The sequence below is a fragment of the Sinohyriopsis cumingii genome, chromosome 7, assembly GCF_028554795.1.
Source record: "Sinohyriopsis cumingii isolate HCF-2022 chromosome 7, ASM2855479v2, whole genome shotgun sequence".
NCBI classification, from domain to species: domain Eukaryota; kingdom Metazoa; phylum Mollusca; class Bivalvia; order Unionida; family Unionidae; genus Sinohyriopsis; species Sinohyriopsis cumingii.
This window is the reverse complement of record NC_142967.1, coordinates 96,849,827-96,865,814: the sequence shown is the minus strand read 5'-3', so window position 1 is coordinate 96,865,814 and position 15,988 is coordinate 96,849,827. Positions and strand designations below refer to the sequence as shown.

At 34.8% G+C, this 15,988-nt stretch overlaps 1 protein-coding gene across 5 annotated transcripts in view; it reads left to right on the top strand.

Moving 5' to 3' along the window:
• The window catches only part of LOC149795766 (hydroxylysine kinase-like), a 33,677-nt gene that overhangs the window by 4,477 nt on the left and 13,212 nt on the right, over nt 1-15,988 (top strand). Inside the window, exons 2-7 of one of the 5 annotated variants that reach the window (XM_089965688.1) lie at nt 2,657-2,728; nt 4,816-4,985; nt 5,677-5,935; nt 8,470-8,598; nt 13,163-13,299; nt 15,565-15,739. In XM_089965688.1, the coding sequence (XP_089821814.1) occupies nt 5,680-5,935; nt 8,470-8,598; nt 13,163-13,299; nt 15,565-15,739 (697 nt within the window). In that variant the 5' untranslated portion in view covers nt 2,657-2,728; nt 4,816-4,985; nt 5,677-5,679. Of the gene's footprint in view, nt 1-2,656; nt 2,729-3,019; nt 3,204-4,815; nt 4,986-5,565; nt 5,936-8,469; nt 8,599-13,162; nt 13,300-15,564; nt 15,740-15,988 lie in introns of those variants that run through there. The other 4 variants (XM_089965684.1, XM_089965686.1, XM_089965687.1 and 1 more) reach the window with 4 other exon arrangements.

The following is a 15,988-nucleotide window of genomic DNA, read 5'->3' as shown; positions in this document are numbered from 1 at the left end:
CTATGAAGTTTTTGGTTTGATTTAACTTGTATGTGAATATATATGATACCTATATAGAAAGACTATCTGCTCACAAAGGACACTTCTAGATGTTTGTTATACACATATTTCATTGTACAGTAAAATAAGGCTTTGAGCTATAAAAAAAAAACACCTGAGCTTGAGATTGAAATTTCACTTTTAGCCAATCAAAACTGACATTACAACGGTAAAAATCTTTTTCTTTAGGTGACACAAAATCTTGGGCTCAAGCTCAGGGTCAGAAGTCTAGGCCTGGTTATAAGGGACACTCAAGAAATCACATAATGTTGTCCTTTATTGGCAGATGCAATTTGTAGAGAGGTGAGCCTCATAATTTAGAGTTTAGAGAACGTTCATAAGTCCTCTGCTTATATTAGCAGATTTTCAATACATGGAATATTCATTATTAGATAGGTTTCGTTTTACTGCATAAATACATGGAATATTCATTATTAGATAGGTTTCATTTTACTACATAAACATTTTAGACAGAAGTAGAGTTTGGAATTCATATTCTAATTCCATGTTAAGGGATCATTATTCCATGTAAACACTGTCATCAGGCAAGTACATACATATCTTTATGAATAAAGTATGACTTTTATTTTTAAATTACTGAATTTTAAGTATAGTTTGAGTCAGAAAGCTGCACTCCCTTTGACTTTGACATGAACATCCAAATAACTTTTCTGAGAAATTACTTAGAGAATTATGTAGTTATTATCTTCCCCCATGAATCAAAGAACAATGAAAATAAATTTTGTTCTCAATACTGATAAAGATAAAGTGTCATTGAATAAGGAGTTTGTTTATTGTTCTTGCACAATGATGTCCAAGTATGTGGGTTCAACCTGCTGTGCTGACCTCCTGTATATGTGCATAGGGTCATCTTTGGATAAATACCAACTTTTTAAGGTGCTATTTATGCATACACATTTAACTGTATAATAAAGATTGATTTAGGTGGTACTTTACAATGTCCATTATACACTTGTTTAACTGAAGTCATCAGATACCAGAAAAATGTTTTTATTTGGAGGCAGGGTGCAAAGGCATTGGTATCCTTTATATAAATGTGAAGCACAACAGAAGTTAAAGAAAATGTCCATAATTGCTGGTTATTGTAAGACAGGTGTCCTTTATGTATGAGTGAAACATATAACAGTAGTTGAGGAAAGGGTTCATTATTGCTGTTCTGTGTGAGACAGGTGTCCTTTATATATGAGTTAAACATATAATAATAGTTGAGGATAAGGTTCGTTATTGCTGTCCTGTGAAAGATAGGTGTCCTTTATGTATGCGTGAAACATACAACAATAGTTGAGGAAAGGGTTCATTATTGCTGTCCTGTGTCAGATAGGTGTCCTTTATGTATGAGTGAAACATATGACAATAGTTGAGGAAAGGGTTCATTATTGCTGTCCTGTGTAAGATAGGTGTCCTTTATATATGAGTGAAACATATGACAATAGTTGAGGAAAGGTTCATTATTGCTGTCCTGTGTAAGATAGGTGTCCTTTATCTATAAGTGAAACATATAACAGTAGTTGAGGAAAGGGTTCATTATTGCAGTCCTGTGTAAGATAGGTGTCCTTTATGTATGAGTAAAACATATGACATTAGTTGAGGAAGGGGTTCATTATTGCTGTCCTGTGTAAGATAGGTGCCCTTTATGTATGAGTGAAACATAAAACAATAACTGAGGAAAGGGTTCATTATTGCTGTCCTGTGTAAGACAGATGTCCTTTATCTGAGTGAAACATATAATAATAGTTGAGGATAAGGTTCATTATTGCTGTCCTGTGTAAGACAGGTGTCTTTTATATACTAGTGCAGTATATAACAACAGTTTATAAGAGAGTTCATTATTGTAGTCCCTTGTCAGAGTTGTCCTTCATATAGATGTGAAATATAACAATAGTTTATAAGAGAGTTCATTATTGTAGTCCCTTGTCAGAGTTGTCCTTCATATAGATGTGAAATATAACAACAGTTTATAAGAGAGTTCATTATTGTAGTCCCTTGTCAGAGTTGTCCTTCATATAGATGTGAAATATAACAATAGTTTATAAGAGAGTTCATTATTGTAGTCCCTTGTCAGAGTTGTCCTTCATATAGATGTGAAATATAACAATAGTTTAAGAGAGATTATTATTGCTGTCCCTTGTAAGAGTTTGCTTGTATGATTTAGATTTTTAATGTGGCTTTAACAATTTTAGTCGTATCACTACGCTGTCTATAGTGCGGCAGTGTATAGTGATGTCTAGTCTGGGGCATCATGTCCCACCTAGTCACATTATATTGACACCAGGCCAACCAGTCCTAATGCTAAGTCTCTTATTGCTAAGCGCCAAGTGAGGCAGCTGTTAGTACCACTTTGATAAATCTTTGTTATGACTTGGCTGGGATTAGAACCCATGACTTCCCACATCCAAGGCAGATGCTCTAACCACTTAGCTAGGCCACTGGTAGTGGTCTCCTTTGCAAGATTAGAGTCCTTTATGTAGGACTGACACAAATAACAGTAGTCATGGAAAATGTTCATTATTGCTGTCCTGTTTAAGCTGTGTCCTTTATATAGAGGTGAACATATAACAGCAGTAGAAATTAGTTCATTATTGCTCTTCTTTTTCAGATGTGTCCTTCATGTAGAAGTTAAATATAACAATAGGCAAGGAAAGGATTCATTATTGCTGTCCTTTGTCAGGTAGGTGCCTTTTATATAGAGGTGTTCACTTAAAGGCAACCTTCACTACAAATCCATCCTGTATAAATTAGGTAGACACAAAAAAAAACATACACTCCATCATTGTTCCATGTTAAGATAGGCACAAAGAGGTCATCTTTGAATTGCCAGGCAAGTAATTATGTTGCTTGAAGTAAAACATAGCAAATGAAGGCCAGTAATTAACTACTTCCATATTAGCATGTTTACAGCAATTTCTCAGTAAGGAGGCCTGTCCTTTAATCTTGACCTACAAACTGGTATGGTATCACTGATACCACCTGTTTGTTATCAGCCCAGTAGTACTTTAGAACTTCAGTCACTATATACCAGTTAACAGGATTTTCGACAGTAAGAGCACTGACTTGCTTTGTTACTTTTGCATTAATGTTTGATTACTAACACTAACTGTGGTTACCTCCATAGTATATTAAGGGGATGGGTTCTGTAAATGTTGGTAAGTATAGTTGGTAGGGCTTTATTTAGGTGGTTGGTAATAAGGTTAGTAGTTTGGTGGGTAGATTGGTCATGTAAAATATTGGTACATACATACACACACTTCTAGGGACTCGTGTATTCATGTACTTCATAGAGACAGGTTGATTCAAAGTTGTCTAGTGTTAGTGACTGTTGCAATTTAATGTGGCAAGCAAATACACTACCAGCATTCACGTGTAGTACTGTTTCTGAAGTAAATCTGTGGACATTTCAGATACAGAAAGAAGCTAGAAATGTGTTAGATGTATCAACACTCTACCATTTTATTTGTGGGCACTTCTCCATCCTCTAGCTAAGTTAAGCTATCTGCATTTGAAGTGTACCCTATATGGCATCCAGAACTTTTAAACTGTACCAGTTGTTTTTACTTAGAACACAATGCTCATGTCTTGCAAAATAAATATATCTTCTGTCCTACATAAGCAAGGACAGATGTACTCCACACCACTTAAGAGAGATAACTCTTATAAAACTAGACAGGTGTAATAGGTATCCTGTCACAAGAATGTTTCATCAGTAATGTGTATTACATTGTTTAAAAATCATGAAATTTTTTACAAAACTTGATCTAAATGTAAATTAACTTCATCTCACATGTAGCCATGTTACTTATCTTAAGCCTGGCAGAAATGACAACTTTTACATAATGCAACAGTTAAACCTAGCTTTGTTGTAAATGTTGCTGAATACAATGTCCCCTACCTAGGGCATGATTGCCCTACCCTTTCCCCCTTGTATGACTCTGAAGTCATATGTGCTTGACATTCTGAAATAAATACAAAGTAATTGAAGCACAACATATCAGTCAAAGTGATCTACTTTATTAGTATGGTATTGTACTCAACAAGACTGATCCACACACAAAGTCCATTGGCTCCTTGGTTAATAATGCTTCAGAAACGCAAACTTAATTAGAGTCACTGGGGCATGAAATATAGGTTACAGCAACCTAATGTTGGTGAAATGGTGTTGTTCTAACCCAGAAGCAAGATGTATAAACAAAGTTGCATAGCTAGAGGACTCAATGAAGCCTGAGAAACTGACCTTAATGCGAAAATTTATTCACCCAAGACACAAGAACATGAACTTTATGTCTGAGTGATCTACTTTTGCTAAAATTGTGTTGTAGTCACTCAAGACACATCTTCATACAAAGTTGTATGATACTTTAGCACACATCATCTGAGAAATTGACCTAAACCAAAAGTTTTACCAGGATATAATTGTCAAACAATTTGATGGACAAAGATAACAATGTCCCTTCCACATGCACAGCAAGGTATTAAAAACTAAACATGTGTTCATTGAACACCACTGCAATGCCTGAAATGATCTAAATTCAGACAGACAGACACATGGATAGGCAGACAAGGGTAACACTAAATACCCATATACTGTCATGGTATAGCATACATATATTTGTATACAGTATTTACAAAGCTGCTGTGCTTTTGTGCACTGTACAGGTAAATTACTGCTATTAATAAATGATCTGTTACTGTGAAACAGACAATAAAAAAGCAAGAGTGATGCCTAAAAATGGGAAATTTATTAAATATTTTTCATTTAAGGTATATTAAGCCACCAAAGACTTCAAGGTATTTGAAGCCACAGAGGACTTCAATGTATTTGAAACCACAGAAGACTTCAAGACCACAGAGTACTTACAGGTATTTGAAGCCACAGAGGACTTCAAGTATTTGAAACCACAGAAGACTTCGAGGCCACAGAGGACTTAAAGGTATTGAAGTCAGTTGTTGTTGTTGTTGTGGGGTTTAACGCCATTTTTCAGCACGATAGGCTATACATGGCGGCCAGTATTAATGGTGGAGGAAGAACCCGGAAAACCCCGGAAAGAACCACCGACCCACGAGAAGCTACTAGCAAGCTTTCTCACATGCCCACATTGGCTGAATCTTAGACTCGAACCGCCGCAGACAGAGGTGAGATGGCAGTGATCCGTAACGAAGAGCGCTTTAGACCACTCGGCCACTCGGGGCCCCATTGAAGTCAGAGAGGACTTACCTGATACAATTAAACTTCAGTTATCATGCATTAATTATTGAAATGTTTCACTCATGATCTACACATTGCATATCCTCAGATCTGGACCTAAAAGTTGTTTTATACAATATTGTCACTTCATTCATTAGTGAAAAAATAATATACAGACAAAATTCATGTCTTTTGTCCCAGAATAATGAACATTTAATTGTACTCAATCATTTTAAAACATTTTATTCTCAGAATTTATACTAGCAACAACTGACAAGAACTGAACATTTTTTCGACACTAATTAAAATGTTTTCATTTCTTTAAGTACTTGGAAGGGACTTTGCCATTAATTGTGGATACATTTTATGAATAGGGATTCATCAGCTTTAAGTATCAACGGAAATAACGAAATAAAAATAAATTTTTTAAAATGGAGGACATGGACAATAAAAAGCTTCAGGAGCCAGGTGAGCAGATTAAGCCAGTGGTGACTGAAGAGGAGGTGAGGGAGTTAGCATGGAGGTTGTTTGGGATGAGGGTGAGGAGTATGGAGGAGCTTACAAGTTATGATGACAAGAACTTCCATCTGATGATGGAGGATGACTATGATAATGCATATATCAAGGACATCAGGCCTGATGGATATGTCATGAAGATCCTGAACACTTTTCAGTCAAGAGATCCTACTACTATCGGTATAGTATATACTGTAATTCAAGTCCAACTGCAAACAACATAGACCCTGATCTGCCATCATATAATGCACCAGTAAATAAGGGTCTGTTTTGTTTGTTCTACTGATCACTCCTAACAAATTGCACAGATCCAGATCTGCCAGTGCATTATGCAACAGCAGATCTAGGTCTGTACAGTCTGCAGTTGTGCTTGACTTCAAAGGGTGTATATATAGTATTTTGTATCGTATTAAAAAGAGAATATTTCAACTTTATTTTAAGTTAATTGTACAGCAGTTAAGTTCTAATAATGAATATCAATTTCTTTTTCATCTTTTTAAGCATCTTACAAGTCTTTTTGCTTTCAAGAGTCCGCATTTTTCTATGGTTTATGTTTCATGGTCAGTTATAGCCTGATCAGAATTTGTTGTAAAACAGCTTTCAGGGAATTAGTAAATCATGTTAATTAATCAGCCATGAAACGTAAAACTATGTTGCAATAATTGACCTTACGCAAGATGATAGATTACTTCGCCTACCAAATCATGTGACATGACCACCTGTTAACCTCCAACAAACATGCAGTATCTGGCAAAAAAATATGTTTCTTTTTAAGTGATATGGTTTTTTTTAAAATTTGTATTGTTCTTAAAAATGTAAAATTACTATGTTGCATAACTATACTAAAGTAAACTTTATTTATATTTGTATTTCAAGTTTGTATGTAATAATCTGAGTTTTTTTATTTCAGTAAATAATTAAAATCAATTTCAACGCTGCTCAGGCTCATATTCATGTATGCAGAAATATGCTGCAAAAGATGCTAATGTATTTAGTATATAATCTTATCCTTTTTAATTTTATCTGGCTCATGTTTATGCTGCCTTGGAAGTAAATGAATTAAAAATTAATAGCAAAATCATAAATAATTACTGTTTAGAAGTATACTGTTGTACATAATAATTTTAAATTTCTACTGTGTTCGTCAGACAGAAGTTTGATCAGTGATGTCTGTTGATGTAAACATGTAAATGCATGCTTTATATATCGGACAACAATTATCTGAAACCATTGTTTTTTATACTAATTGATTATTATATTTTTGTATCCCCAACCCTCCTTCTGCCCAATGAGAAAGCAAAGAGTCACTCAAGTGTCTGAAAGATCGAGACAGTACATTATTATTGTTGGGACAATGAAACATTAAAATGTAAATTTTCAGACTTTAAAATAATAGTCTGGGGTTGTTCAGTCCTTCCAATACAAGAAAAAAAATATACATCAATGCCCAAAAGTTAGGAGGGTTCTCCGCCTATATTTTAGAAACGTTTATTTTTACCTATATTTTTCAATTACAATTTCTTCTTTTTTTCTTTAATACATCGATATGACATGCTTTTTACATATGTTTATGCAAACAAACATGTTGTAATTGCCATCAAACCCCCCTTAACATTTTTTCAGCTTTTTATTTTATGGAAGACCAAAATTCTGTCTGATTTAGACAATCTGGATATCGACAGTCAGAATTACAAGGCTCCCACTGGCTTCTTTTCACCCTTATCAATGGAGAAATCAGTAATCATTTCAAAATTTGTAAATATTTATCTTGATCAATTCATTATTGTAACAAGCAGCTTGTCAGAGGAAAATGGTGGATGAAAGCAGTGCCTGTAGGTGTGTCGAATTTACACTCACTGATTGGTTAATTGATAAACATGACTGACAAGTGGCAATAGGTCAGTTGCTCAAAGGTCTTATAACTGTGCAGAAATTTTTTACATCACATATATATCAGTATTATCAATTACAATTGTATGTGCTGGATTTTAGGGGTTATATGGAATAGCATGCCAAGCAGATTATGACTCTATTACATGTATATCCATGCATTGATTTCCCTGTCAGACTGTCACTCTATTACATGTATATCCATGCATTGGTCTCCCTGTCAGACTGTCACTCTATAACATGTATTTCCATGCATTGTTCTGACTCCCTGTCAGAGTGTCACTCTATTACATGTATATCCATGCATTGATTTCCCTGTTGGACTGTCACTCTATTACATGTATATCCATGCATTGATCTCCTTGTCTGACTGTCACCCTATCCATGCACTGATCTCCCTGTCTGACTGTCACTCTGTATCATGTATATTCATGCATTGGTCTCCCTGTTGGACTGTCACTCTATAACATGTATATCCATGCATTTATCTCCCTGTCTGACTGTCACTCTATTACATGTATCTCCATGCAATGATCTCCCTATCTGACTGTCACTCTATAACATGTATATCCATGCATTTATCTCCCTGTCTGACTGTCACTCTATTACATGTATATCCATGCAATGATCTCCCAGTCTGTTACTCTATTACATCTATATCCATGTATTGATCTCCCTGACTGATTGACCTTTCATGCACTTATGTAGGCACAGTCATCTCTTTCCCATCATTCTTTCAGTTTGTCCAGCCATCTAAATCTCTCTCTCTCTGAAACAAAGTTAAATTGTTTTGGCAGATAATGTCCAATGTTTTTATTTTTCAGAGGCTCAGCATGCCATGCAAAAGCATCTCAGGGACAGAGGTATTGTTACCCAAGAACCAGTTCTCAACCGGGAGGGAAAGGACATGTCACTGGAAGTCATGATGTCTGACCCACAGATACTGGACAAAGGTCAGGTGTTTCTTATCAGAAATTTAATGAATAAAAACAAAGAATAAGAAACAAAGAACTTCTGAAACACTCTGTACTAAGGATTTTACTCACTGTACCTATGATTTCACTATGTACTAAGGAGTTTCTTCTCTGTTCTAAGGATTTAATTCTGTGTACTTTGGATTTCAGTGAACTAAGGATGTATTAAGGACTTTACTTTCTGTACCAAGGATTTCACTCTGTACTAAGGATTTCACTCTGGACTAGGTATTTCAGTCTCTGTACTATGGATTTTACTCTTTGTACTAAGAGTTTTACTTTATGTACAAAGGATATTAATCTCTGTACTAATTGTTTCACTCTCAGTACTAATGGTCTCACTCTCAGTACTAAGGATTTCACTCTCTGTACAAAGGATTTCACTCTCAGCATTAAGGATTTCACTCCATATTAAGGATTTAACTCTCTGTACAAATTATTTCACTCTCTGTACAAAGGATTTCACTAGGTACTAATGGTTTCACTCTCAGTATGAAGGATTTCACCCTCTGTACAAAGGATTTCACTCTCTACTAACAATTTCACTCTCTGTACTAAGGAATTCACTCTATGTATTAAGGATTTCACACTCTGTACTTAGCATTTCACTCTTTGTACTAAGGATTTCAATCTCTGTATTATGGATTACACTCTCTGTACAAAGGATTACACTCTCTGTACAAAGGATTTCACTCTCTGTACAAAGGATTTCAGTCTGTACTAATGGTTTCACTCTCAGTACTAAGGATTTCACTCTCTGTACTAAGGATTTCACTCTCTGTATTAAAGATTTCACACTGTACTAAAGATTTCACTCATTGTACTAAGGCTTTCACTCTCTGTATTAAGGATTTCACTCTCTGTACAAAGGATTTCACTCTGTACTAAGGATTTCACTCTGTACAAAAGATCTCTCTGTACTAAGGATTTCACTCTGTACTAAGGATTTTACTCACTGCATTAAGGATTTCACTCTCTTTACAAAGGATTTCACTCTCTGTACTAAGGATTTTATTCTCTGTACAAAAGAGTTCACTCTTTACTAAGGATTTCACTCTTTGCATTAAGGATTTCACTCTGTACTAAGGATTTCACTCTCTGTACAAAAGATTTCATTCTCTGTACAAAGGATTTCACTCTGTACTAAGGATTTCACTCTGCACAAAGGATTTCATTTTTTGTACTAAAAATTTCACTCTCTTTGTACTAAGAATTTCACTCTGTACTAAGGATTTCACTCTCTGTACAAAGGAGTTCACTCTGTACTTAGGATTTCACTTTGTACTAAGTATTTCACACTACAAAGGATTTCACTCTGGACTAAGGATTTCACTCTCTGTACAAAGGATTTCACTCTGTAGTAAGGATTTCACTCAGTACTAAGGATTTCATTCTGGACTAAGGAATTCACTCTTTGTACTAATGATTTCACACTCTGTACTAAGGAATTCACTCTGTGAAAAGGATTGTACACTCTATACAAAGGATTTCACTCTCTGTATCTAGGATTTCACTCTGTATTAAGGATTTCACTCTCTGTACAAAGGATTTCACTCTCTGTAGAAAGGATTTCCCTCTGTGTACAAAGAATTTCACTCTCTGTATTAACGAGTTCACTCTCTGTACTAAGGATTTCACTCTTTGTACAAAGGATTTCACTCTGTACAAAGGATTTCTCTCTGTATCAAGGATTTCACTCTCTGTACAAAGAATTTCACTCTCTGTACAAAGGATTTCACTCTCTATACTAAGGATTTCACTCTCTGTAGAAAAGATTTTACTCTATTAAGGATTTCACTATCTGTACTAAGGAATTCACTCTTTGTACTAAGGATTTCACTCTCTGTACTAGAGATTTCACTCTCAGTAATAAGGATTTCACTCTTTGTTCAAATGATTTCACTCTGTATTAAGGAATTCCCTCTGTACTAAGGATTTCACTCAATGTACAAATGATTTCACTCTCTGTATTAAGGATTTCACTCTTTGTACAAAGCATTTCTTTCTCTATACTAAGGATTTCACTCTCTGTACAAATGATTTTACTCTTTGTACAAAGGATTTCACTCTCTGTACTTAGGATGTAACTCTGTACTAAGGATTCACTCTCTGTACTAAGGATTTCACTCTGTACTAAGGATTTCACACATGAATGTACAAAGGATTTCACTCTCCGTACTAAGGATTTCACTCTGTACAAAGGATTTCACTCTCTGTATTAAGGATTTCGCTCTCTACAAAGGAGTTCACTCTGTACTAAGGATTTCGCTCTCTGTACTAAGGATTTCACTCAGTACTAAGGATTTCACACTGGACAAAGGATTTCACTCTCCATACTAAGGATTTCACACCCTGAACTATGGATTTCACTCTTTACAAAGGATTGCACACTGTACTAAGGATTTCACTCTCTCTACATAGGTTTTCACACTCAGTATAAAGGATTTCACTGTATGTACCAAGGATTTCTTTCTCTGTAATAAGGAGTTCACTCTCTGTACAAAGGATTTCACACTCTGCAAGAAGGATATTTTTCACTTTCTACTAAAGATATTACTATCTGTACTAAGGATTTAACTCTGTACTAAAGATTTTGCTCTCTGTACTAAGGATTTCACTCAGTACGAAGGATTTAACTCTACTAAGGATTTTGCTCTCTATACTAAGAATTTCACTCAGTACTAAGGATTTAACTCTGTACTAAGGATTTCACTCTCTGTACTAAGGATTTCACTCAGTACTAAGGATTTCACTCTCTGTGCTAAGGATTTCACTCAGTCATAAGGAGTTAACTCTGTACTAAGGATTCCACAATCTGTACTAAAACTTTAGAAAATGAAAGTCCAAGGTATTGTTATAAAAAAATGGATGTCAAGTATAATCAGTTCTTGCTACAAGAAAATCATTTATTAGAATACAATATGACGAGTAGGTAATCTTGAAGTATGTTTTCCTGAATAATATTCCATGTAAGGAAAATTACTGACATTGATCTTATAGTGGACAAAGTAATTTTTGTTTGGTTTGACATGTTTTAGTCTATAACATGAAATGGATTCATGCCATAGATGCAATCAGAGCAATAGATGTGGTCAGAGTATAGCAATTAGTCTATTATTAAAATGGATTCATACTATAGATGCAGTCAGAGTATAGCATATAGTCTAATAAAAATGAATGGATACTATAGATGCAGTCAGAGTATAGCATATAGTCTAATAAAAATGAATGGATACTATAGATGCAGTCGGAGTATACCATTTAGTGTAATAAAAATGAATGAATATTATAGATGTAGTCAGATTATTGTATTTAGTCTATAATAAAAATGGATTCATACTATAGATGTAGTCAGATTATTGGATTTAGTCTAATAAAAATGGATTCATACTATAGATGTAGTCAGGTTATTGGATTTAGTCTATAATAAAAATGGATTCATACTATAGATGTAGTCAGATTATTGGATTTAGTCTAATAAAAATGGATTCATACTATAGATGTAGTCAGGTTATTGGATTTAGTCTATAATAAAAATGGATTCATACTATAGATGTAGTCAAATTATTGTATTTAGTCTATAATAAAAATGGATTCATACTATAGATGTAGTCAGGTTATTGGATTTAGTCTATAATAAAAATGGATTCATACTATAGATGTAGTCAAATTATTGTATTTAGTCTATAATAAAAATGGATTCATACTATAGATGTAGTCAGATTATTGGATTTAGTCTATAATAAAAATGGATTCATACTATAGATGTAGTCAGATTATTGGATTTAGTCCATATTAATAATGGATTCATACTATAGATGTAGTCAGATTATTGGATTTAGTCTAATAAAATGGATTCATACTATAGATGTAGTCAGGTTATTGGATTTAGTCTATAATAAAAATGGATTCATACTATAGATGTAGTCAAATTATTGTATTTAGTCTATAATAAAAATGGATTCATACTATAGATGTAGTCAAATTATTGTATTTAGTGTAATAAAAACGGATTCATACTATAGATGTAGTCAGATTATTGGATTTAGTCTTTAATAAAAATTGATTCATACTATAGATGTAGTCAGATTATTGGATTTAGTCTAATAAAAATGGATTCATACTACAGATGTAGTCAGTTTATTGTATTTAGTCTATAATAAAAATGGATTCATACTATAGATGTAGTCAGATTATTGGATTTAGCCTAATAAAAATGGATTCATACTATAGATGTAGTCAGATTATTGGATTTAGTCCATATTAATAATGGATTCATACTATAGATGTAGTCAGATTATTGGATTTAGTCTATAATAAAAATGGATTCATACTATAGATGTAGTCCGATTATTGGATTTAGTCTGATAAAAATGGATTCATACTACAGATGTAGTCAGATTATTGTATTTAGTCTATAATAAAAATGGATTCATACTAATGATGCAATAGGAGCTTAGTAGTGTTTATCCTTATTAATATTGCTAATACATTTTGTTTAATGATACTCCATTGCTTATAACAACAAAAAACTGTTTTGCAGGAGGTAAAAATTCTAGAGCTTACATCGTGCGACTTGTAACTTTTATCCCAGGGACAATCTTCTTCAAAACACCTTACATTCCATCATCTTTCTACAACATAGGAAAGTTTGTTGGCAGACTGCATAAAGCCATTAAGGTAAGTCTGAATAATGCTTCCTAAAGGAAAATTATGTACACAAGGAAGATATAACATGCTTTGGGGTTTTCAAATTACTTTTAGAAATGTTTGTGCTTGATAAATTCTCACCATGTGGTATTCTTATGTAAAACAATGAAGTCTATGGAACTCACACAGCTAATTGCCACCACAGATAATGAAATCCTCAGTAACAATTACCTCTATTCATCCTGATTCCAACATGCACTGTCCACAACTTATCCATCTAAAGAAATCAACCAATGAAAGGGAGATAAATCTTGAACCTAGAATTCCTTATACAGTACCCATTATTCCATGTACAGTACCCAGAATTCCATGTACATTACCCAGAATTCCATGGACAGTATCTAGAATTCCACTTACAGTACCCATATTTCCATGTACAGTACCCATATTTCCGTGTAGATTTATCAGAATTCCAAGTAGAGACAAATGATGGAGACTTTTTAATGTCCTGATGAACATGTCTTGTTGTTGTTGTTATAGGGTTTAACATCATTTTTCAGCACAAGATAGGCTATACATGGCGGCCAGTATAACTGGTGGAGGAAGAACCCTGGAAAACCCAGGGAAGAACCACCGACCCATGAGAAGCTACTGGCAGGCTTTCCCACATACCCACACTAGCCGAGCCTTGGACTCGAACCCACGCAGACAGAGGTGAGACGGCAGTGATCTGGAACGGTGAGCGCTTTAGACAACTCGGCCACTCGGGGTCCCGAACCTGTCTTGAGAGACTACCCTTTATTTACACATTTGTTGTCAAGACCTAACATGTTGCATGCTCAGAAACAAAATGTAGATCTTGTTTGAAAATGTATGAGATTAAACAAACGTAGAGGATAATTCTATGAAAACAAGATGTAGATCTTGTTTGAAACATCATGAGATTAAACAAACGTCCAGGATAATTCTATGAAAACAGAATGTAGATCGTGTTTGAAACATCATGAGATTAAACAAACGTCCAGGATAATTCTATGAAAACAGAATATAGATCTTGTTTGAAAATGCATGAGATTAAACAAACGTCGAGGATAATTCTATGAAAACAAATGTCAACCATCAATGGCCTTCTTTTTTCAGTGTAAATTTAAATATTGTATATTGCATTTGCATCTAATTAAAATAGAAAAGTCAAAGATACCATATATACTATGCTTATAAGATGAGTCTAACTAAAATCTGCACACACCTAGATCTGCCATCACATAATGTGATGGCAGATCTAGGTGTGTGCAGTTTGTTAGGACTAATCAGTAATAGAAACAATATAGACCCTTATCAGCATACACATTATTCTATGGCAAATCAGGATCTTTGTTGGTTGCAGTTTTAATTGACTTATAAGCAAGTATATATGGTACATGAGTGGAGTTTGTTTTCATATCAAGCTCATCTTTTTTAAGTCCAAAGAATCAGCACATTCTCATTCATGCTTTTTAAATATTGACTTGCATAACATGTTTGTATACAGTGTATAAAATGCTGAGATCTGGTCTCATGTAGGAGATATGGTCAACTGTACAGGCATGCTGGAGGTTTGGTCTCCTTTACAGGAATGTTGGAGGTCTGTCAGCTATACAGGACATGCTGAAGATCTTGTGTCCTGTACAGGCATGCTGGAAATCTGGTATACTGAACAGGCAGGCTGGAGATCTGGTACATTGTACAGGCATGCTGGAGATCTGGTATACTGTACAGGCAGGCTGGGGATCTGGTACATTGTACAGGCATGCTGGAGGCTAGTCTTCTGTAGAGGCATGCTGGAGATCTGGTATACCGTACAGGCAGGCTGGAAATATGGTGTATTGTACAGGCATGCTGGAGGCTAGTCTTCTGTAGAGGCATGCTGGAGATCTGGTATACTGTACAGGCAAGCTGGAGATCTGGCATACTGTACAGGCAGGCTGGAGATCTGACATACTGTACAGGCAGGCAGGCTGGAGATCTGGTATACTGTACAGGCGTGCTGGAGATGTGGTATACTCTACAGGCTGGCTGGAGATCTGGTACATTGTACAGGCATGCTGGAGGCTAGTCTCCTGTAGAGGCATGCTGCAGATTATTCAGAAATGGGTTTTAAAAAATGCAGGAAATACAGCATGTATGCAAGACAGGCAGTGTTTCAGTAGCTGCCTTTACATTTTGTAACACAGTTGATCTTTGTATGAAACATGGTCTTTCATGGCATGTAGTCTTTGCAACAGATGCGTTTTAAATCAGATTTTTTCTCCAAAGGGATTCCACCACCCATTCTATGACAACTATGAATTTCTCTGGAGTCTGAAAAGCATTCCTAAGTTGAGTGAGTTCACCTTTGCTGTACAGAAGGCAGAGGATCGTAAAGTTGTGGAGGAGGTCATCACAGCTTACAGGGAGGAGGTCATCCCCAAATACAGTCAGCTTGAGAAAAGTATGTACATGCAGTGAAATCTACCATTATAGCAGAAAACTCATATAATATACAAGCTCATGAAGGACTATATAATGTTTACTTACCAAGTTCATTTACATATAAAAGACAATTGCCTACAAAGGATAAAAGTTCATTGTTCATTACATATCTGTTATAGATAGGTTTGACTATACTTGGTATATATATATATATATATATATATATATATTATTTTTTTTTTCAAAAGAGGGAAATTTATTTGAATTA